The sequence below is a fragment of the Oncorhynchus clarkii genome, chromosome 9 (assembly GCF_045791955.1).
Source record: "Oncorhynchus clarkii lewisi isolate Uvic-CL-2024 chromosome 9, UVic_Ocla_1.0, whole genome shotgun sequence".
NCBI lineage: Eukaryota > Metazoa > Chordata > Actinopteri > Salmoniformes > Salmonidae > Oncorhynchus > Oncorhynchus clarkii.
Window position 1 is genome coordinate 60846394 of NC_092155.1, and position 24836 is coordinate 60871229.

The following is a 24836-nucleotide window of genomic DNA, read 5'->3' on the forward strand; positions in this document are numbered from 1 at the left end:
CAAAGGGTACCATGAGTTTAGGGGAGGGTATTCCCTTTGAGTCAGGAACCAAAACACCTCCGTAGTGAACCGTGAATGTGTTGTTTGCATTCGGCCGCATAACAGCTCAAAAGGCCGCATTTGACGGTTGCTTTTGAATCATTTCGATTCAAGCACGACGGTCAAGTGCAGCCTTTTCCCACGATCTAAGCGCACTCTCTGGTTGAATTTGATCTATTATCTTTTCATTTTTAAGGTTAACCACATTACAATGATTTTCAGATACAAAGACGATATACAGTTGAAGTCGGAATTTAAACTCAGTTTTTCACAATTCCTGACATTTAATCCTAGTAAAAATTCCCTGACTTAGCTTAACCTCCAATTATAACTTTGACCCATTCCTCCTGACTGAGCTGGTGTCACTGAGTCAGGTTTGTAGGCCTCCTTGCTCGCACACGCTTCTTCAGGCCTGCCCACAAATGTTCTATAGGATTGAGGTCAGGGATTTGTGATGGCCACTCCGATACCTTGACTTTGTTGTCCTTAAGCCATTTTGACACAACTTTGGAAGTATGCTTGGGGTCATTGTTCATTTGGAAGACCCATTTGCAACCAAGCTTTAACTTTCTGACTGATGTCTTGAGATGTTGCTTCAATATATCCACATTATTTTCCTACCACATGATGACATTTATTTTGTGAAGTGCACCAGTCCTTCCTGCAGCAATGCACTACCCACAACATGATGCTGCCACCCCCGTGCTTCACGGTTGGGATTGTGTTCTTCGGCTTGCAAGCCTCCCCCTTTTTCCCCCAAACACAACGATGGTCATTATGGCCAAACAGTTCCATTTTTGTTTCATCAGATCAGAGGACATTTCTCCAAAAAGTATGATCGTTGGCCTCATGTGCAGTTGCAAACCGTAGTCTGGCTTTTTTAAATGGCGGTTTTGGAGCAGTGGCTTCTTCCTTGCTGAGTGGAATTACAGGTTATGTCGATATAGGACTCGTTTTACTGTGTATATAGATACTTTTGTACCTGTTTCCTCCAGCACAAGGTCCTTTGCTGTTGTTCTGGGATTGATTTGCACTTTTCGCACCAAAGTACGTTCATCTCTAGGAGACAGAATGCGTCTCCTTCCTGAGCGGTATGACGGCTGCGTGGTCCCATGGTGTTTATACTTGCGTACTAATGTTTGTACAGATGAACATGGTACCTTCAGGTATTCGGAAATTGATTGCATGGATGAACTTGTGGAGGTCTTTTTTTTCTGTGGTCTTGGCTGATTTCTTTTGATTTTCCCATGATATCAAGCAACGAGGCACTGAGTTTGAAGGTAGGCCTTGAAATACATCCACAGGTACACCTCCAATTGACTCAAATTATGTCAATAAGCCTATCAGAAGCTTCTAAAGCCATGACATCATTTTCTGGAATTTTCCAAGCTGTTTAAAGGCACAGTCAACTTAGTGTATGTAAACTTCTGACCCACTGGAATTGTGATACAGTGAATTATAAGTGAAATAATCTGTCTGCAAACAATTGTTGGAAAAATGACTTGTGTCATGCACAAAGTAGATGTCCTAACCGACTATCCAAAACTATAGTTTGTTAACAAGAAATTTGGTCGAAAATGTGGATGAAAAACGAGTTTTAATGACTCCAACCTAAGTGTATGTAAACTTCAACTGTATACACTACTGTTCAAAAGTTTAGGGTCACTTAGAAATGTCCTTTTTTTTCAAAGAAAAACAAATTGATCAGAAATACAGTGTAGACATTGTTAATGTTGTGAATGACTATTGTAGCTGGAAACGACAGATTTTTTATTGAATATCTACATAGGCGTACAGAGGCCCATTACCAGCAACCATCACTCCTGTGTTCCAATGGCACGTTGTGTTAGCTAATCCAAGTTTTTAATTTTAAAAGGCTAATTGATCATTAGAAAATCCTTTTGCTATTATGTTAGCACAACTGAAAAATGTTGCGCTAATTAAAGAAGCAATAAAACTGGCCTTAGTTGAGTATCTGGAGCATCAGCATTTGTGAGTTCGATTACAGGCTCAAAATGGCCAGAAACAAAGTACTTTCTTCTGAAACTAGTCAGTCTATTATTGTTCTGAGAAATGAAGGCTATTCCATGCGAGAAATTGCCAAGAAACTGAAGTTCTCGTACAACGTTGTGTACTTCTCCCTTCACAGAATAGCGCAAACTGGCTCTAACCAGAATAGGAAGAGGAGTGGGAGGCCCCGGTGCACAACTCAACAAGAGGACAAGTACATTAGAGTGTCTAGTTTGAGAAACAGACACCTCACAAGTCCTCAACTGGCAGCTTCATTAAATAGTATCCGCAAAACACCAGTCTCAACGTCAACAGTGAAGAGGCGACTCCGGGATGCTAGCCTTCTGTTATAGAGAGAGAATGGAAGAGGTAAAACATGACTAAACATTATAATTATGCAGAGGCAGCAGCGCTGGTTTGCGTAGCGTGGATGATGATAAGAGTTCCAATTAAATCAAAACAACCTGTCAGCACGGGCTTTGATAATGCTGAATGTGGTAGCTGAGATCACAGCACATCCCTATTTATTCTGATTAAATACAGGTTACAGTACTTACAGTTATTTCTGTACTGAGGAGAAAGTTTTCTGCCTAAATTTTATTTCAGTACTGATGAGAATACTTTCTGCCTAAACATTAAGACAATTTTCCAATGTTTTAGAGGAAGCCTGCAGAGCAGAACACCATGGGAAAGAAAGGCTTCTACCCAAATCTGTGTGAACCCTACTTTACTATGTCATGACATATTAGTCCGGCTACACTGATTATTCTACAGTAAAAACGTATAATTCTAGAATAGTTCTGATTATTCAGCCTGGGGTCTGACTCTAAGTGAAGAAGTGAGATCTCAGAGCAGATGTTGTTATGCAAGACCTAGCTAGCATCCAGTATGTCCTACAGAGAGACCTCCTGACTCCTGTTCGTTAGCAGCATCTCCTTAACTAACATGAACAGTAAAATGAACAGTAACATTAACAATAAGAGGAACAGCATCATGAACAGTAACTAAAAAAGTAACATGAACAGAGGGGGTATGTTATATTGTTACATGTACACACACACACACACACACACACACACACACACACACACACACACACACACACACACACACACACACACACACACACACACACACACACACACACACACACACACACACACAAACACACACACACACACACACACACACAGTAGAGGAATTTTGATGGAGAGAGGGCAGAGAGAGTAAAGAAAGGCAAGGATAGCAGCACACAGGGAGGAGTGAATAGGGCGAGAGACACGGAGGTGATGTGTATTTACGGCAGCAAGAATGGAGGGAGGAAGAGAAGAGTGGGAGGAGAGAGAGAAGTACAGGAGAGCCACAGAGGTTGTATACGGAGGAGGCCAAGGGGTGAAAATAATCAAGAGAAGAGGAGCGGAGGAGTAGAGAGGAGATTTAGAAGTGGAGGAGGAAACAGAAATATGGTGTGTGGAGGGCTGTTCATGGTACAAATAAAGGACTTCCTCCAACACACAGAGTGAGTAAATAGAGTGTCAGGTGTTGGTGTGTTGGTGAATCTGTCTACCTATAGAGGAGACGAAAGAGGAAGACACTCATAACAACATTCGGAATGTATACAGTTTACCCATTACATACATTCGTCTCTACCATTGTGTCATTATCTTTACACAACCACCTGTTTCACATCGTATATCTTGAACATTTCAACTCTGGTGCACATTACAGTTCATGGCCAGTAAGGATTCACATTCACTATTCTCAGTCAATAGCCAGGCACAAACCTCTTGATAAACCATTTAATTTCACATTTCAACGTTTCTATTCACTGTCCACAGATGAGAGTGCCTGCATGTGGGAGCCTACTGCGTCATACCACCTCCAGCGTGTGACCCTTGACCCCCTTCCTGAGAAGGAGAGACGTTTAGATGGCCACTATCGCTGTGTGAGCTGCCACTAGCCTGAAGTTGAGTGTTTTGCATACCCCCTCCCCCGATTCTGAGCTCCGAATCTCCCGCTGCTTGGCAACAGCGTGGACTGCCTGTGTGGGCGTTTGGTGCTGAGTGCTAGGCGATAGCAGTGCTTGCTCGCCAGAGAAGAAGATGGGCATGGTTACAGTTACTAGCCAGCCGACTGACTATCTACGAAGCAGCAGCGCCTGCTCTTTCTATTGGACTTCTCTAGCAAAGTAAACAACAACACCACTGTGTATACTACCCTAAGATGAGGGTTTTAATACTATGCTGGCTGGGTGGTTTACCTATCAGATCTGTTTTCTGGTGGTTGTATGGACAGACACAATTAGCTTTCATTAAGAGGAGAAGAGGTGGGAAGTCAGTGACAGATTCACTCAAGAGGCTGACATTATGTTGAGTTGTTACAGGATCAGTTAGTTAGTGTGACAAGTATAATGTATAATGATCCCTTATGTCATCTGACCACAGAAACAGTGGTCCAACAGTGGTCCAACTTTACCAACTGAGGGGACCTGTAGCTTACCCTCCAATTAAAAATGACTCTCTCACTCACTTTTCAGCAGCTTTCTTCCATTTCTTCCATCTTCCATCATCTCTCTCGTTTCTCTCTATATATTGTCTGTCTTTCACTCCTCTCCTGGTCTCACTCCTACCCTTTCCTCTTCTCTCCCTCTCTCTCTTCTCTCTCGCCCACAGAGTTCTTTGCAGAGGAGCTCACAGCGTTCCCACGGTAACCAGTCTTCTGCTCCACAGCACTGAGTGCAAATGTATGTGTTTCATCCGCGTCCTGTCGTCAAACTACCACTTATCTACATCTGAATGTCAAAGGCACTGAATCAATTAATAGTTAAGCAAGCCACAATGGCCAGTGGCTAAAGGACCGCTGATTAAGCCAGGATCAAGACATGTCAACTAAACAACTACCACTTATCTACATCTGAATGTCAAAGGCACTGAATCAATTAATAGTTAAGCAAGCCACAATGGCCAGTGGCTAAAGGACCGCTGATTAAGCCAGGATCAAGACATGTCAACTAAACAATGTATGGACAGATCAGTATAGTAATAATGCAGATATAATGTCCTCAGTCAGTCAATGATGCTGAACCTTGTTTCAGCACTAACATTTCCAAATGAGGTCTGCCCCAAAACAAGACCAAAGTTGATATATTTGTTTATTTAGATCTACATTTTTTAAAATTGTTTGTACCTTTATTTAACCAGGCAAGTCAGTTAAGAACAAATTCTTATTTTCAATGACAGCCTAGGAACAGTGGGTTAACTGGTCTAGGAACAGTGGGTTAACTGCCTGTTCAGGGGCAGAACGAAAGATTTGTATCTTGTCAACTCAGGGGTTTGAACTTGCAACCTTTCGGTTACTAGTCCAACACTCTAACCACTAGGCTACCCTGCCACCTGCAGATGCTCTTCTAATACACTGATCGACAAGAACAGTAACACAAATGTAAGATACAACGATATACAAACAATACAGCAAAAACATAATACAAACAATACATCTAAAAAATATATATTTTTGCTGTTTTCTTGAGTAATTGGAGATGGAAGGGAGTTCTGTATAAAACTGCGTTCCTGTGAATTCGTTTTGGACTTGGGGACTGTGAAGAGACCCCTCGTGGCATGTCTTGTGGGGTATGCACAGTATGGGTGTCTGAGCTGAATGTTATTTGATTATGCAAACAATCTGGATTTTTTGTCACAGTAATATTTATCATAAAAACTAAAAGAGAAGCAGTTAATGTCTCATCAACCCTCAACCAGGAAAGACTGGCATGCATGATGTTCTGTGTGTGCAGTTAAGGGCAAGGTGTGCTGCTCTGTTTTGAGCCAGCGGCTTCTTTGCTAGGGTTTTCTTTGCTGCACTTGGCCATATTACCAGACAGTAATCAAAGTGGAACAAGACCAGAGCCTTTTTGTGTCAAAAAGACATCTATGTTTCACAAGTTTGGACATCAAAGTACAGCACAGTAGAGCTAAGTAAAGTAGAGTTCAGTACAGTACATTATAGTTCAGTACAGTACAGTAGAGTACAGTAGCGTACAGCACAGTAAAGTAGAGTATAGTTCTGTACAGTAGGGTGCATTAGAGCACAGTAGAGTAGAGATCAGTACAGCACAGTAGAGTTCAGTACACTACAGTAGAGTAAAGTAGAGTATCGTTCAGTTACAGTACAATACAGTACATTATAGAGTACTCAACTCTAGTGTGCTCTACTGTGTACTGTACTGAACTATACTCTACTTTTCTTTACTCTACTCTACTGTGCTGTCCAAACTTGTGAACCCGACTGTGGTTTGTGACAGCTATGTTTTCCCATTGGAGCTAATTAAACTGCATAAATCCCACTACCAATTTTTAAGAAAATCAGTTACTGATTTGGTAACCGAATTTCGAGTTTTAATCACTTAATAATTAATCAACAAAATTGATATCAGTAAAAACCCTATAACTCATTTATAGTTATACCTTTACTTGTTACTTCTGTGAACTTTCATTATCTCCCTCCTCATGAGGGAGAGAAATGTAATTTAAAAAAATACACTACATGCTCAAAAGTATACTACCGTTCAGAAGTTTGGGGTCACTTAGAAATGTTCTTGTTTTGAAAGAAAAGCACATTTTTTGTCCATTAAAATAACATCAAATTAATCAGAAATACAGTGTAGACATTGTTAATGTTGTAAATTACTATTGTAGCTGGAAACGGCTGACTTTTAATGGAATATCTACATAAGCGTACAGAGGCCCATTATCAGCAACCATCACTCCTGTGTTTCAATGACACGTTGTGTTATCTAATCCATGTTTATCATATTAAAAGGCTAATTGATCATTAGTAACCCCTTTTACAATTATGTTAGCACAGCTGAAGACTGTTGTCTGATTAAAGAAGCAATAAAACTGGCCTTTAGACTAGTTGAGTATCTGGAGCAACAGCATCAGCTCCAGATACTCATCCATTTCTACGCAGATGATACAGTCTTATACTCAGCTGACCCTCCCCAGATTTTGTGTTAAATGCTCTACAACAATGCTTTTTTAGTGTCCAACAAGCTTTCTCTACCCTTAACCTTGTTCTGAACACCTCCAAAACAAAGGTCATGTGGTTTGGTAAGAAGAATGACCCTCTCCCCACAGGTGTGATTATTACCTCTGAGGGTTTAGAGGTTGAGGTAGTCACCTCATACAAGTAGTTGGGAGTATGGCTATTTGGTACACTGTCCTTCTCTCAGCACATATCAAAGCTGCAGGCTAAAGTTAAATCTAGACTTGGTTTCCTCTATTGTAATCACTCCTCTTTCAGCCCAGCTGCCAAACTAAACGTGATTCAGATGACCATCTGCTAGATTATGGAGACGTAATTTATAGATCGGCAGGTAATTGTGCTCTCGAGCGGCTAGATGTTCTTTACCATTCAGCCATCAGGTTTGCCACCAATGCTCCTTATAGGACACATCACTGCAATCTACACTCCTCTGTAAACTGGCCATCTCTGTATACCCGTCGCAAGACCCACTGGTTGATGCTTATTTATAAAACCCTCTTAGGCCTCACTCCCCCCTATCTGAGAAATCTACTGCAGCCTTCATCCTCCACATACAAAACCCGTTCTGCCAGTCACATTCTGTTAAAGGTCCCCAAAGCACACACATCCCTGGTTCACTCCTCTTTACAGTTCGCTGCAGCTAGCGACTGGAACGATCTGTAACAAACACTCAAAGTGGACAGTTTTATCTCAATCTCTTAATTCAAAGACTCAATCATGGACACTCTTACTGACAGTTGTGGCTGCTTTGTGTGATGTATTGTCGTCTCTACCTTCTTGCCCTTTGTGCTGTTGTTGTCTGTGCCCAATTTTGTTTGTATCATGTCTTGTGATGCTACCATGTTGTGTTGCTACCATGTTGTTGTTATGTTGTGTTGCTACCATGTTGTTGTTATGTTGTGTTGCTACCATGTTGTTGCTATGTTGTGTTGCTACCATGTTGTGTTGCTACCATGTTGTTGTTATGTTGTGTTGCTACCATGCTGTATTCTCATGTGTTGCTGCCTTGCTATGTTGTTGTCTTAGGTCTCTCTTTATGTAGTGTTGTGTTGTCTTTCTTGTTGTGACGTGTGTTTTGTCCTACAGTTATTTTGTTTTTATTTTTAATTTTTAATCCCAGTCCCTGTCCCCATAGGAGGCCTTTTGCCTTCTGGTAGGCCGTCATTGTAAATAAGAATTTGTTCTTAAGTGACTTGCCTAGTTAAATAAAGGTCAAATAAAAATAAAATAAAACTGCATCTCGTGCTCCAGATACTCAACTAGTCTAAAGAAGGCCCGTTTTATTGTTTCTTTAATCAGCACAACAGTTTTCAGCTGTGCTAACATAATTGCAAAAGGGGTTTCTAATGATCAATTAGCCTTTTAAAATTATATACTTGGATTAGCTAACACAACGTGCCATTGGAACACAAAAGTGATGGTTGCTAGATCGAATCCCCGAGCTGATAAGGTAAAAATCTGTCGTTCTGCCCCATAACAAGGCAGTTAACCCACTGTTCCTAGGCCGTAATTGTAAATAAGATTTTGTTCTTAACTGACCTGCCTAGTTAAATAAAATTAAAATAAAAAAAATACTGAAGATCACAGTCATAGGATGCCAACTTTCCAACAAGTCAGTGCATCAAATTTCTGCACTGTCAACTGTAAGTGCTGTTAGTGGAAAGGTCTAGGAGCAACAACGGCTTAGCCACAAAGTGATAAGCCACACAAGCTGACAGAAAGGGACCGCCGAGCGTAAAAATCATCTGTCCTCGGTTGCAACACTCAATACTAAGTTCCAAACTGTCTCTGGAAGCAACATCAGCTTCATGAAATGGGTTTCCATGGCCGAGCAGCCTAAAATCACCATGCGCAATGCCAAGTGTCGGCTGGAGTAGTGTAAAGCTCACTGCCATTGGACTCTGGAGCAGTGGAAATGCGTTTGCTGGAGTGATGAATCAGCCTTCACCATCTGGCAGTCCGACAGACAAATCTGGGTTTGGTGGATGCCAGGAGAACGCTACCTGCCCGAATGCATAGTGCCAACTGTGAAGTTCAGTGGAGGAGGAATAATGGTCTCGGGCTGTTTTTCATGGTTCAGGCTAGGCCCCTTCCAGTGAAGGGAAATCCTAACGCTACAGCATACAATTACATTTTAGACGATTCTGTGTTTCGAACTTTATGGCAGCAGTTTGGGGAAGGCCCTTTCCTGTTTCAGCATGACAATGCCCCTGTGCACAAAGTGAGGTCCATACAGAAATGGTTTGTCAAGATTGGTGTGGAAGAACTTGACTGGCTGCACAAAGCCATGACCTCAACTCCATCGAACACCTTTGAGATGAATTGGAATGCCGACTGCGAGCCAGGCCTAATCACCCAACATCTGTGCCAGACCTCACTAATGGCTTTGTGCCTGATTGGAAGCAAGTCCCTGCAGCAATGTTCCAGGAAAGCCTTCCTAAAAGAGTGGAGGCTGTTATAGCAGCAAAGGAGGGAACAACTCCATATTGGAATGAGATGTTCACTCATGTAGTGTATCTTAAAGATATGTGGGTTTTTGGTAATGGAATTTCAAGGCACAAGGCAATGTTTCTTAAACTTACATAAGGCAGAACATTTTCTCCAAACTAAGTGTTGATATTAGTTGGCAGGAGTCTCTACTTCAACATTATTGTGTTTTGATGTATTTCAAATACCTTTTAAGACTTTTTCTGGTAGATGTTTTCTCAGACCCCTTTTCCATCTGTTTCACCAAAAATCAAAGCCTTTGCTTATTCCAAATTCTTAGGATTGAAAATGGTTGAAAAATGTATACATGCCTTAATTCAAATATATAGACTCTTAGCTTTCATTTCACCCCCAATTTGACATGCTCCTATGAACTTCTCATGTTGGTGCTCATGGGTCCTTTTACATGGAAATGACCGCCACATTCTAGGGGTCAAGAGAGCACCTTTTACCGTAGGTAACCTACTCATGCGTCAACAAAAGAATGTGTCATAGGTCATCATTTTAATGTCCTGCATGTGCTTATTACCACTGTGCATCTCTAAGTGACTATGTCACCGCTCCGACACAACAGTTTTTCTGTACACAACCACTAATTTAAAGGAGCAATTGAATAATCAAATGGGTGGGTTGACGCCATCATCAACCCACCCAATGAACGTGGGAGGTGAGGCAGGCTGGGGGAGGCAGGCGGAGAGAAGGTGGAGGAGGACGGAAGCACAACATTGGAACTGCCTTAGGGAACGCTTTACAGTTTCCACAGCAACCATGTTTTCTACAACATATTATAAACCTAAGCCAAGGACAGTGTACTCCAAATTTAAAATGAATTGATATCAATATTCAACAATGTGTTATCACACCTTTGACAAGTTCCCAATAAGCTTTTATTATGTGAGGCTTACAGCACAACCTTATATGTGACTACTAGAGCTACAACAGAATAATACACAGTGAAGAATAACTACAAATATAATTTTATCCCCAAAAAGGTCAAAGGAAAGTGGTTTTGTGACTGTAGGGTAAAATGTAGACAACGCCACCACTAAGTGCTTCCATGTAGAGGATGTAGTGGGAGGAGCTTCACTACTTGTTGAAGACAATGCTGCTGCCTTCAGGGCATCTTTACTAGAGAGGGTCCAGAGAGATCTTATTATCTTATACAGTATACTGCTCTTTATTGGCACGGGTCAAGCAGGTTGAGCTAAAGCATATTCACAAATCTGCCTAAGGAAAAGTTATTTCAGCAGTGTCTTTGTGTAAGAGTCCCTACTTAAAGATACAAATGTCAGAATGCACTGCAACAGCGGGGAAGGGGAACAGCATGTGCATTAGTGGTGTGCGAGTCAGCTGTTCACCCGCATCCGCCCACAATTGCTAATAACCAATCCACAACCGTCTGACTAGACTTTATGTGATAAAGTGAGAATCTAAGGCCCGCACCTGACCCTATCCCGCTAATATAGGAAATGCGCTGTAGGTTACAGTCAGAGACGGCGGAACCATTTTTTGACAGGGAGTGCAGATTTTTTTTGTGTCTGATTTCGATATGTTTCTGCTTATAATTGCCAACATTTTGGTAGGCTACTTGTTAGTCAACTTCTCTATAATTAGATACATGTACCTTCTCTGTCATTATATGTTGCCCTAGAAGACTAAATAAACCCTTGCTCAACAGAATAATTTCATAAATCGATCGATTGAATGCTTCAATCTAGTTGACATCCATAAACTTCTCTGTCATCTCTGCTTCTTTCGCAGAGCAAAGACGTTTAGGGACCAGGGAGAAAATGAAATAACAAAAAAAGAAACGGGAACGATTTTCTGTGCAACATTTCTAAATGACATCAGTTTGACCGGCTGTAAGGAAATAGAGAGCTGTGAAAACAACCCAACGTGTTTCTGATAAGATTTCAGTTCGGCTTGGATGCATATTTAGGTTACTATCAGCTTTTATGATGCTGATAAAGATAGCACCTTTACAGACAGTATCTAACTGCGCATTCGCATTCTCTCAAGATGCTGAAATAAATAACTCACATTTCTATACTCCTGATCCCGAGTAAAAATGTTTCCTACATTTGGTGTGTCATTTTATTGCAAGAAATGCTTAATTCTGCAGGAGTTAATATTAAGGCTATATAAGAGGTTATAGACCTACAGTCAGTGTCCAGATTTCAGTTTTCATTTAACCCATCTGAACAGTATAGGCTACAGTTCCCTTCATGTGTCATAGGCCTATTTGAAGTCCCCGTCTTGTGACTGTTGAATTTGTACAGCGCCTCACAATCATCACACATTACTGCCATCATCCTCTTTCACCACTTCACCAAATCTTTCCCAAACATTCCAAGATAACATATGGAATAGTTTTAAGACGGTCATACCAAAGATCATTTAGCTATTTGATTTTGAATTTCAAGACCCCTTAAGTTATCAAAAAAATATATAAAAAAATGATTTGATGAAACATTGATTTTGGCATTACTGCTATTGGCCAAACACATTAATGAACAGATTCACTCCATGGAACAACAGCTAACCACAAACAAAATCTAAATGAAGTTAAATGAATATCAGGAAACTATTTAAAAACCTTTTGACATGTATTTATCCCCTTATTGTAGGTACTAAACTATCTCCATATATACTTACATTTATTTTTTTAACAGGCAACGTACCAGGGACCCTTAGATTTCTTTTTTGAGAAATGTGGGGGTCATAGAGCAAAATGGAGAGTCTCATCTTTCAAAGCAGGGGTCAGAATAATTTGTAGGCCAAACCAATTTCTGGGATGTCTCATGGTCTGACAAACACCACTCTGCCACCTTTCACCACAGATGCAGAAGGGCGATATTGGCAGATTGAAATGCAGCCCATGCAAAAAAATGGATTTCTCTAGCTTAACAGACAGATTTTTATATTATGTAAATTTGATTTCGCTTTTTTTAAGGTGTTGTTTTGTCTTTATCCAACCCACACACCATTCATCTACCCAATATTTAATGACCCTAATCCCGGCCGCCCCGCGGATATCTGTGGGGACTGCGGGTAATGAGTCAACTGAGTCAACCCGCGCATTAGTAATGTGCATGTACTTCAATGTTATAGAGACTTGAGTGGCTTCTGTCAGAGAATCAAATCAATTACAGTACCAGTCAAAAGTTTGGACACACCTACTCATTCAAGTGTTTTCTTTTGTTTTTACTATTTTCTACATGGTAGAATAGTAGTGATGACATCAAAACTATGAAATGGGGAATTATGTAGTAACCACTGTGTCTTTGTGAGATGTAAAGTAGGTGAACAGATGATCTCTCCATGTCTAGTTCCCACCGTAAAGCATGGAGGAGGAGGTGTGATGGTGTGGGGGTGCTTTGCTGTCTGTGATTTATTTAGAATTCAAGGCACACTTAACCAGCATGGCTACCACATAATTCTGCAGCGATACACCATCCCATCTGGTTTACGCTTAATGGGACTATCATTTGTTTTTCAACAGGACAATGACCCAACATACCTCCAGGCTATGTAAGGGCTATTTGACCAATAAGGAGAATGATGGAGTGCTGCATCAGATGACCTGGCCTCCACAATCACCCGACCTCAATCCAATTGAGATGGTTTGGGATGAGTTGGACTGCAGGGTGAAGGGAAAGCAGCCAACAAGTGCTCAGCATATGTGGGAACTCTTAACACTTTTTTGGTTACTACATGATTCCATGTGTTATTTCATAGTTCTGATCTCTTCACAATTATTCTACAATGTAGAAAATAGTACAAATAAAGAAAAACCCTTGAATGAGTAGGTGTGTCCAAACATTTGACTAGTACTGTATGTAATCACAGACGACTTTCATCGACATCTATCATTTCTTCAGACTAAAAAAGGAGAAAGGGTAAACCAGATGGTGATGGAGGAGAAAAGAGGAAGTGAGTGATGGAGGAAGAGGATACAAAAGTAATTTCTGCAGCTCCTCTGAGTCATATCTGCAGCAGAGGGAAACAGAAACAGTGAGGGGGAGAAAGAGAGAGAGAGAGAGAGAGAGAGAGAGAGAGAGAGAGAGAGAGAGAGAGAGAGAGAGAGAGAGAGAGAGAGAGCAAGTATGTGTGATTCAACAGAATTATCTTCCTCTGCAACAAAAGCCATTACCATCCCCTGCATTTCAAAACAGAATTAATGTCAGCCTACAAAGCAGAGGAAATATCTACATGTAGTGTCCTCAAGAGAGGCGGAGAGGAGAGAGAGGAGAGGAAGAGAAGGATAGAGAGAGAGAGAGAGAGAGATAGAGAGAGAGAGAGAGAGAGAGAGAGAGAGAGAGAGAACTCAACTTCTTTCTTTTCTTCAGCACATCAGCAATACTCAGCAACTCTAACCGGCCGTCCTAAACACCTTAAGTTTCCTACGTTCCTTCTCTACAGGGAAATGTTATGAGCAAGCCATTTTGCAAGCCAAGATCAACGTTATAGTACTTGGTGGAATACCTGGTGGAATATTTCACCATGGGGAGAACTGTCATATCATCCCATTAAAAAGATTCCATGATGGCCATAAGATGCCTGGGATGTCTACTGTCTAATATTGGACATCCCAGGAGATCACACACACACATACACTCTCTCACACACTCTCACACACACACACACACACACACACACACACACACACACACACACACACACACACACACACACACACACACACACACACACACACACACACACACACACACACACACACACACACACACACACACACAGCAGTACTCACAGCCCCTTGGCCAGGAGTAATTGAACTCAGGTCACACTAATTAATCTCTCACACTCCCTCTGTGTGAGTCTCCCTCTCTGTTTCACACGTAGCCAGACACTTCCAAACATTTGCACAAGCATGCAGAAATGCACACATGACAGAATACACCCAAACAGCACTCTATTCACTTGTGCACCACTTTGACCACAACCAATAGGACCATTAGGCACACAGCCACTGACATGGCTCCAGACTGACTCCTGACTCTGCTGACCCCTGTATCTCTGTCAGATTCAGTAACCTGAGGACCTGTGACTCACATTGTTCATCTTCCCATTAGCGGTGCCAGAGGGAGTGGACTATGGGACAAAATATGGGAGAGCTGTTTGGGCTTCTCCGCTGAGCCGCTGGAAGAGGAGATGGGCTAGTTTGTGCTGCTGTTGCTGTGGTTCAGAAGCAGAAGTGACATGGTTATCATGCTCTAAGTCAGGCCATTCTACTGTACATCCCAGCCCTATAACTCAGAGCAGGAGGACAGGACAGGACAGTCACATGGGCAATGTTGAGTTTTTTGGAAGAACCTTCACTAAGAGGCCATAAATACCTTATCTCTAAACCTAGTTCCTCTGCCCTGCCCTCTCCCTGCCTCCTCCATTTCTCTAGCTCGCTACCTCTCTCTCGCTTGTTCTCTCTCTCTTTCTATCTCTCTCCCTCCATTTATCTCCCTCTACCTCCCTGATAACAGATGGTGAACCAGTGTGTGTGTTCCACGGTTTCTCTTTTAGAACGAAGCATGCTGAGTTGGGGTCGCTCTCTCTCTCTTCCCCGCCCTCTCTACTCTATCTCCCTCCCTTCCACTCTATATCCCTCCTCCCTCTGTCTCTCTTTCACGCTTTGATCTGAACCATATCTAGATGGCAGAGGGTGACCTGAATATGGAAGAAGTAAATATTGTGATTATTAGTGTGTTGTTGTTGACAGATGACAGGCCTCACCAGTAGCCTAAGAACGAGCTGACAGGTGAGAGTTTGGTAAGGTTTTGAGGACAAGGTCAGGGCAGAGATCTACATATAGGCAAACCTAAAATAAATCACAATTCTTTATTACTGTAAATGTGGCACTTGAATTGAAGAACAGTAGCTATTAGATAAACACCTAAACCAAGTAGCTAATGTGTCACAACCAACACTACCATTAACAGGAGAATCAGCAAACTGTCCTACATTCACATAACACCCACATAAATAACTAATATGTGTTTCTATCTAATGACTAAGTCATCCCACGGGATGGAGGCAGGGGGACACAGAGGAAGGAATGGAAGAATAGACTGAGACTATGGGAGACGTTCCTGATCAATAGGGAATTTAGTCTAGTCAAGAGTCTGAATCAATTTGATGAGGGACTGAGAACAAATGAAGATCATGACACAATGAAGGAATTAGGTCGTAGTCCACCAAAATGAGAAATTAGATGATGATTTTTCTGATGTTATTATAGCTTCATAACACATAATATGATGTATGATGCAACTAGCTTTTTGGTCATGTTAGAATACAACAGTATTTTCACAGGGATCTGCCTCTAGTCAAGCAGCTTAGATAATAGACCTAGTACCAGAACATATTAGACCTAACATTATAATCTGTGTGTGGAAGTAAAACTGAGATGAGTTCCAGACTTTCACTTTAGCTTGACCTGGCCAGTAAAGAGCTGATCTACTTCACTCAAAAACTAACCTAACCTTCACTCAGAGAAAAATACAGAAAAGTTATGGTGTATTGTGGTTGTGACGCCAAGCATCATGGGAGTTGTACATTGAGATACGCACGTTCAGGCTAATTCCTGTCTCATCAATATTGAATTGTTATATAGGCGGGCTTATGAAACCACGAGACATAAAAGATTGGCGACGAGTAAGTCTGAACCTACAGTAAATATTCTGTCCGGAAGAAGTTGTTTTTTAATGTTTAAAACTGTTATTTTCCGTGGCACATGCTAATTGCACATGCTAATTGATAGCAGAGGCAAGTGGGGCCAAAGACATTTAATTTAATTTACTATGCAGCCTGCTACAGCCAGACAGGCCAGGTAATGAGAGATATGGGGATATTGTGAAAATACGGAAAGGACACTTTTCACCAAAACCACTAGTTATTGCTGAGAGGGAGAATCAGTGACAATGTTTGCTGCTGCATTAAAGAAACTATCAGAGTGCTTTAAGTTTAATGATGTACTGAATGATACGGAGTGAAGCTACACAAAAGATACAACTGACTGAAAGTAATCTGATCTTGGCAATAGGTTTAGGCGGTATCCAGATTTTCATATCGTCATACTGTCCTTCTCTCATTCTGGGATTTATGGTATTACTGGCATAGCTCATAAGGGGGCGCTAAAAACACAATAATTCTAACAAAATTAGCACAAACTAATAGCGAAATCACATAGATGCTGTTAACTAAATGCTAACGACGCTGGCAAATCCACCTCAGTTATACAAGCATAGCTAGTAGTTACCGAATGTCATTTTTGGTGAGTGTGGATATTTACAAGTGAATGTGAACAAGAGAAATTGTGCAAATGAACAAAGTTGTGATGCATTCTTTTCAGAAGGAAGAGCAGAATGTGTACATGGAGCAGATGGGAGAAGAACAGAGAAGAAAAAAACTAGTAGGAAGCACAGGGAAAAAATGGCAACTGTACAGTACAGATAACTCATACAGAGCTCTTTGACTTCTGGCAGAAAGCCATTATAAGATATCTGATGGCAAACATAACTTGATCACCTCATGTGCGCCGCGCAACAGAGACTCACTCCCCCATTGTGCTATTTAAAACAAACACATGACTAGCTCAACTGTTCTGGGGAACTATGGTAAGCTTCATAATGTAAAATAATGTGACAGTTGAAATGAAGAACACAATCTGATTTATCTCCTAACGTATTAACTTAAAAAGTAGCTACAAATATTCACATTTATTGAAAAACTTCAAAGAAATTGTTTTGACGGTATTAAAAACAATCCCATGGCTTTTTCCAAGTAGCCCGGTAGCCTACTTGGCAAGGGCCATTGAAGTCAGTGTGTCCATGGAACTAGCTGCCAATGAGGCTCAGCAGTTTAGTTCATCAGGGAAAGTGCACAGAGTTGCAATTGAAAATCAGAGAAAGGGAAATCAAGGTACATGCTTCCGCTGTGGCAAAGAGGGACATCAGGCGTCTGTCTACATGTTGGTGTAAGGACATAGATTGCTGAGCCTGCGGTAAAAAGGGCCACATTGAACAAGCCTGCAGAAACAAAAAGAGCTCAGAGTAAACGTCAGAGACATGTTCACGCTTTTGAGAAAGAGAACAGAGAGGTGAGTGACTCATCAGACGAGGAAGTCACACTGAATATTCTGACTGTTGCTGTGGGGCCGCACGGCTACTATGTCTCTCTCTTACTAAATGGGTAGCCGGTGCATATGGAGATGTGTCAGACACAGTCTACAAAAAGACACTGAAACACCTTCCACTTCAGCTAGCACACATCATGTTAAAGACTTACACAATTGAATCTGTTGCCGTAAGAGACCTCACTGAGGTCACAGTTCAGTTAAACAGACAAACTGACAAGCTGCCACTCTACGTCATGTAAGGAAACTATCCGCTGTGATGTTCATGGCAGAAGAAAATCCCACTAGACTGGCCATCAGTTTGTAGAATGACACATGGAGGCACAGGCCTACCCGCCATCTTAAAGAAACATGGAGAAGTCTTTAATGGAAAGCTGGGTAGCATGAAATATATTACAGTGAAGCTTAGCATGAAACCAGACAGCAAACCAAAGTGTCTGAAAGCACAACCCATACCTTGTGCTATCAGACCAAAAGTTGAGGCTGACTTGGATGCTTTAGTCAAGCACAAAGTACTGGAGCCTGTCAGTGTGAGTGAATGGGTAACACCCATAGTACCAGTCCTTAAGAAGGATGGTGGAATCAGGATATGTGGAGACTTTAAAGTCACAGTTAACCGTTACCACACACCAATTACCTTTTCGCGGGTTTTGCTGAAGGTCAAAATTCAGCTAAATCAACCTCTGCCAACCCTACCTGCAGATGCATGTGGGTGAAAAGTCAAAAGAGATGCTGAACATCGTGATACAGAAGAGGGTCTTCAGGTACTGTCATCTACCGTTTGGAATCAGAAGTGCGCAAGCGCTGTTCCAGAGGGCGATGATCTTGAGTGGATTGCCTGGAGTACAATTCTACCTGGATGACATCCTCGTTACTGGAAAGAATGAAAGAGGACATTCTCCAGAATTTGGACTCAACCTTACAGAGATTGATGGACTATGGACTGTGAGTTCGTAAGGACAAATGGGCATTCTTCATCGGTTGAATACCTTGGACACGTCCTCGATGCTACAGGCCTTCAAGATCAAGACTCTCTTGGATGCCCCAGTACCACAAAACGTCAGCCAACTGCGTTCTTTCCTGGGGTTACTGAATTACTATGGACTCTTTATGCTGAGGTTAGCAACAAAGCTGAAGCTGCTGAATCAGTTGTTTTGTCAGGACAAAATATGGAAATGGACAGAACAATGCAAGGAAGCGTTTCTGAAAACCAAGGAAACACTCCTGATATCTGAGGCACTGACGCACTTGGACCTGTCATTGCCCACCCAACTAGTTTGTGATGCTAGTTGCTATGGTGTGTGTTACGTCCGTCGTTAGTGGTGGAATGACCGGACCAAGGTGCAGCGTGGTAGGCGTACATTTTCTTTATTAAACGTTCCACCAAAAAAACAATAAACAACACAACGAACGTAAAGCTTCGGAGTGCAACACATGCAACAAACAGTGTGGGAGCAGTAGTGTCCTATATCATGATGTCATGACGTTGGCCTGGGGTTGGTTTATGACAGTTATAAATACCTCTTCCCCCTTTTTTCCTCTCTCTACCCTACTGATGTTACATTTGCAAAACTCTTGGTTAACATAAAGATTATGGGAACATCAGAAGATGGGGGGAAATGAACAATATTCTGGTAATCTGACCAATTGAACATATGCAGTGGTACTTAATGAATATGATGTCAGTTCGGTTGTCATCTGAGACATTCTCATCAATTTTAAGATAACAAACTCTAGAGTGGAAAGTCTACACATCAGAGTTATCGGATTCACATGGAATTGTTGTACAATTTAAATGTTTGAATATGAAATGATTCGTGATGGGATGAAATGTGATTTTAGCTTCTAAAATGTGAGAATTGGGTTTTCATGAGTGAATTAGGCCCGACTCAGTATCCTGCCCACGTGAAGATAAATAGATTGTAAACTATGAAACACACCCCTTTTCTCCCTCCACTATATAAGCCCTTGACAAAAATGTAACCTCCTGTTCCGAGGATGTGAGGACGACGGTCCGATGTCAGAATGGTTCAGATAATAACTACAGAACGAAGCCAACATCAGCGTGAGCTTTGGTTGCAAATGGTATGAACTTTGAACCCTTATTCACTACAGAAGTGATACCTCCTAGCCATTGAGTTAGCAACAGCAGCTGCAAACGAGGGTTAGGAAGGAACAGACAGAGTATCCCGTCTATCACACAATGACGTTACTACAACGTATCCAATTGACCACCAGAGACAAATGACAAAGGACCCGGTTTGGCAACACGGCCTTCCATCCACTACCAACCTAGCGAAGCGCAGCTCAGAGTAAATATTTATTGCATTTTCCTTTTCCAAATGGCCGGTAATTTAGAATGCATAAAATACTGTATTTACAATAGCACAGCTTCTTCCTTTGGTCCTCAGTCTTCCCGCTCTTTCTCTCAAACCCAGCCCTTTTCTTGTAATCAAGGTATAATTAATTATTTGGATATGTAATTCTGTGTGATTATTTTGGTATTTAGTAAATAAATAATTTAACCAAATTTTATATTGCTGATTCAACTTGCTAGCCAGGGTTCGTGAAGATAACCAAGAATTTACAACTTTCAGATGAGACTGAATTAAGGTGACGATTAATATTGACTGCTATTGATGTAAAATATTACTAGGTCTTTAAGAGTTTATTCGGAAGATAATAGCTCTATAAATATTATTTTGTGGTGCCCCGACTCTCTAGTTAATTACATTTACATGATTAGCTCAATCAGGTAATATTAATCACAGAGAAATTATTTTATAGAATAGCATGTCATATCACTTAATCCGGCATAGCCAAAGACACGACAATGCCTTCAGGTAAAGAGTAGCCGATCGCTTTCGCATCAAGGACATTGAACAAAGCAGAAAGTAACTACACACAGATATAACGAGAAGCCCTAGGCATCATATTTTGAGTGAGTATTTTTCACTAGTATCTGTATGGGAGGAAGTTCACCCTTCTTACAGATCATCATTCGATGACGAGCACATTTGGACCGCATTTACGACATCAAGTACCACAAGTCAGAACTGCACTGCAATGCAGGTGGACTTTCCAGGTTACCACTACCTGTGGGTCAAGCCAGAGTCATGCCTGGTGGACATCTTCTACTTCAGACAAGTGGAAAACGCACCATCTCTTCAACACAAGTGCAGAAAAAACACCAGAAACAACCTGATGTTATCTGAAGTGATGGACATCATCATCAAAGATAGAGCCGCTGGGTTGTCTGGTTGTCTGCTATGGGGGAGGAGAGTAATCATTCTGCCTTAGCTGAGGACACCAGTGTTGCAACAGCTACACTCAGAGCATTGTGGAATGGTTTGCATTAAGGAAATCACACGAAGCTACTTCTGGTAGCCTGGGTTGGATGGAAGCATTGAGGAGAGACATCAACGTACCGCAACTTGCACCTCTTCGTCTGTGGGATTGGCCTGGAGCAGGCATGGCAACACATACACGTCGACTTCGCAGGGCCATTTGAAGACAGAATCTTTCTCGTGGTCGTGGATGCTCATAGCAAGTGGCCAGAGGTTGCCATCATGAGGTCTACTACTGCTGAGAAGACAATCGAGAATCTTGGAGAAGTCAGTTCAGCTTGTTACTCCATCTTGTAGGCGACAACTGACCAATGCTTACACAGCTTCCTTCTATCCTAAAGGAACAAGCTTCATGCAACCACCAAAGCATTGCTTGCATCGCTACTCATGAAGAGAGAGCTATGCACAAGCTTTGACCTACTCAAACCTCTGAACGCAAAAGAGTGCGATGTCAACAGGAAGGTTAAATCAAATGTTGTGTACTGAGAGCAAAGAACAGAGTTTTCAATCCTGGAGAAACTGTCTTAGCTAGGATCCACCTCAAAGGACCAAAGTAGGTTCCTGCTGCAGTCATTGCTCAGACTGGTCCTGTGTCCTACATTGTCTAGACTGCTGAGGATGTCATCTGGAAAAGGCACATTGATCAGTTACTGGTGCACAAAGCAACACCGATAGAATCACTAGTCGTGAGTGGCCCAGAACTGTTACTGGGTGACACTCTGACCCAGCAGGCATCACCTAAGGGCTCACAGTCACATTCTCAGGACACTGACTCAGGCACACCCACACACGTGTGTGATGAGACTGTAACACAGGCTGTCTTACGCCACAGTCTAAAGACAGTAACCAGGTTTCCATCCAACCATTTCATGCGAGTAAAGTACATGTTGAATAAAAAATGTCATGAAACTTTCCATCGGGCCTTTCCAAATGTCGACAAAACAAAATACGCTAGACAAGGGGGATATTTTGTGTTGGTAAAATGTATTTTGTGAGAAATGTCAGTGGAAACGCTTTTATGCGCAAATATTGATATAATAACCATCATATTGAAATAAACTTGGAGTCACACCTCACGCGATAACATGTTGTGTGATCCTCCCTCTATGCCTAGTTGGCTACAGATTACATAAATGATGTTGATCTTCAGAGGGTGGTGAAAGTGCAAGGTGATGAGCTCAATTGATGCTCCTTTCCAATAAATATCGAGGTTCTCATTCTGGTGACATGATCATCGATGATTGGCTGCCATTTGACAAATAAAAATAATCTTGCTCTTTTGTCCATTATAATCTTATCATGTAGGCTGGCCTATCCACACTGTATCTGCGAGTTGTTCGCTAGAGCACACGTGCCAATACCAGAGTGGGAACACTCGCTGCATAACATAACATTTTTTGTAAGAAAACCAGAGAGTGTATTTTTTATTCGGTACATGGAAATTTAACCACAAAAAAACATTTTTATGTGCACTGCATCATCAGGTACAGCTTTTTTGAGTCAATTTCATGGAAACATCACTGGTGGGAAATGTAGTTTTTACGTGGATTTTAGAATATTTGTGTGAAAATCTGTCATCAATTGGATGGAAATCTAGCTACTGTTATTGAGAGTCAGGTTGACCGCCATTACCCTACGAGTGATAGGTGGGCACCAAGACGCTTGGACTTGTTCATAATTGCTGTTAAATAGGTGGGGACGAGATGTGGTGTATGAAACCCACGCAGAGCATCATGGGAGTTGTACATTGAGAAGTGTTTGTTCAGATAAATGGTTGAGCTAATTCCTGTCTCCCTTCTCATCATTATTTAATTGTTATAAAGATGTGGTTATGAAACCCACAAGACATAACAAAAGTGTATTTCTGAGCAGACGTGGGCGTCCAGCTATATTTTTCTGACAGGCAAAAAGCAGAACATAATCATGTCATAGGGTTTCTCCACACACACACACACACCCACACACACACACACACACACACACACACACACACACACACACACACACACACACACACACACTGCACACTGTCTTCCTCTGCACAATACTGTACATATCTCACTCCTACACACAATGCATCAAAATCCCTCCTTCACACGACCCCACTAACAAAATCAGCACACTCATACAATGGAACACCCACAGAAAGAGGAACACATGAACAGCCCACACAGTGCAGTGCCTATACATTTTACTCACTGAACTAAAAATTCAGACTGTATTACAGTAATGGCCAGTCTGTGTAAATGAAACCCTATCCACATTAAATACACTCAGGATCCTTAAAACAAAGCCCCAAGCAGATTCATCAATATCTAATAATCCCAGTGTGTCACACACTCACCCATTCAGTACAGTAGCTACCTATCTGTGTTGCGGTCTTTACACAGTGAGCACATCACTTCCCCTCAAACTCGTGTGATCAGGAGGAAAAATATCCCTCTGGTTTTACTCAATGGTGCTGTCACTCACTGAGATACACAGAGGAGTTATATAACTGTGCGATCACAATTAAATGAACAGCATGTCAACTCGTTGAATTCAAACCAAATGAAGTAAGATCAGCAACAGGGGACATTTTGGGCATAAATCATTTGGGCATGTTGGGAACTACCATCAAGAAACAGTGACAACTAGTGACAATGTTTTACTTCAGTCAGGGAATAGGGTCATAACACCATAGCCATCAAGCAAGTGAATCAACCCATGCTTCCATGGGCCATGGAAAGAAACTGTGGAGAAAACATGGAAATTATACGAGAGAGAACCAGAGACACATTGTAACATAACTCACTTTCTGCGGATGGTGGAGCTGTTGGTATCGGAGCTGTCTGTGTGTTCCAGTCTCTCCCGCTGCTCCCTCTCGGCTGGGTTCGAGCCACAGGACATGCCCCGGGTCAGCCTGGTGTGGGCACGTCTCTCCCGGCTCGGCCCTGCAGGGGGCGCCACCACCGCAGGGGACGGAGCGGCGACAGGGCTGGTGGTGATGCCATTACCTCCACTACTGCTGCCAGGGTGGATGGGCAGGGAGGGGGGCTTCTCTGATCTGTGGTTGGTGTTGCTATGGTTCTGTTCGGGGAGCTCCGGGGCTCGTGGAGGAGTGGGTCTTTCCAGCCTCAGGTCCTGGTTCTCCTGGCTGACTCGGTCCAGCTGGCCTTCCAGCTCCTCGATGCGCCGCCGCTGTGTCTCCAGGAGCTTGGCCTGGCTCTCGATTATGTTGTTGAGCTCTAGGAGGTACTCCACGGCACGGTTGGGGCTCTCGGGGCTGGTCTCCATGGTGGGAGGCCTTGCTCCAGGGAGGCTCCAGGGTACCACCACCTCCGCCGCTACGACCCTGGAGCTCCAGATCCCACCCCCCCACCAGCCCTGATGAGTGGGGGGGAGAGGGGAGGACGGACAGGGGGGCTGGAGGAAGATGAACTTGGAGATTTTTTTTGTCCCTTTCTACTTTACGCAAAAAGCCTTTCAGAGATTCAGAGAGGTCAAGGGACACAACAGAGTGTGTCGACAGTTTCTCTAATTATTACATATCAAATATCACAATGCAAGATGGGGTTGGCTGCAATTGTTCTAGGTCCATAAGAGATGGCTAAACCAAGACAACGGTGCAAAGTTGAAAAACAAGTAAGGGGTACAACTGAGTGGGGTTAGCTGAATACTTAGTGTCTTTAAATTCAGCATCTTGAAGGATGGTGGAGGATTGAAATCCAGGGCTTTGGGCGTCAGGTGTCATTATTCCAAATTATCAACCAAAATCAAAC

General features: G+C 42.2%; 1 protein-coding gene across 2 annotated transcripts in view; it reads right to left on the minus strand.

The window, feature by feature from the left end:
• Positions 1–24514, minus strand: part of LOC139416669 (IQ motif and Sec7 domain ArfGEF 2b) — a 61126-nt gene extending 36612 nt beyond the window's left edge. Inside the window, exon 1 of one of the 2 annotated variants that reach the window (XM_071165619.1) lies at positions 23870–24514. In XM_071165619.1, coding sequence (XP_071021720.1) covers positions 23870–24351 — 482 coding nt within the window. In that variant the 5' untranslated portion in view covers positions 24352–24514. The remainder of the gene's footprint in view (positions 1–23869) is intronic. The other variant, XM_071165621.1, reaches the window with a different exon arrangement.
• Between the last annotated feature and the right edge of the window lie 322 nt (positions 24515–24836).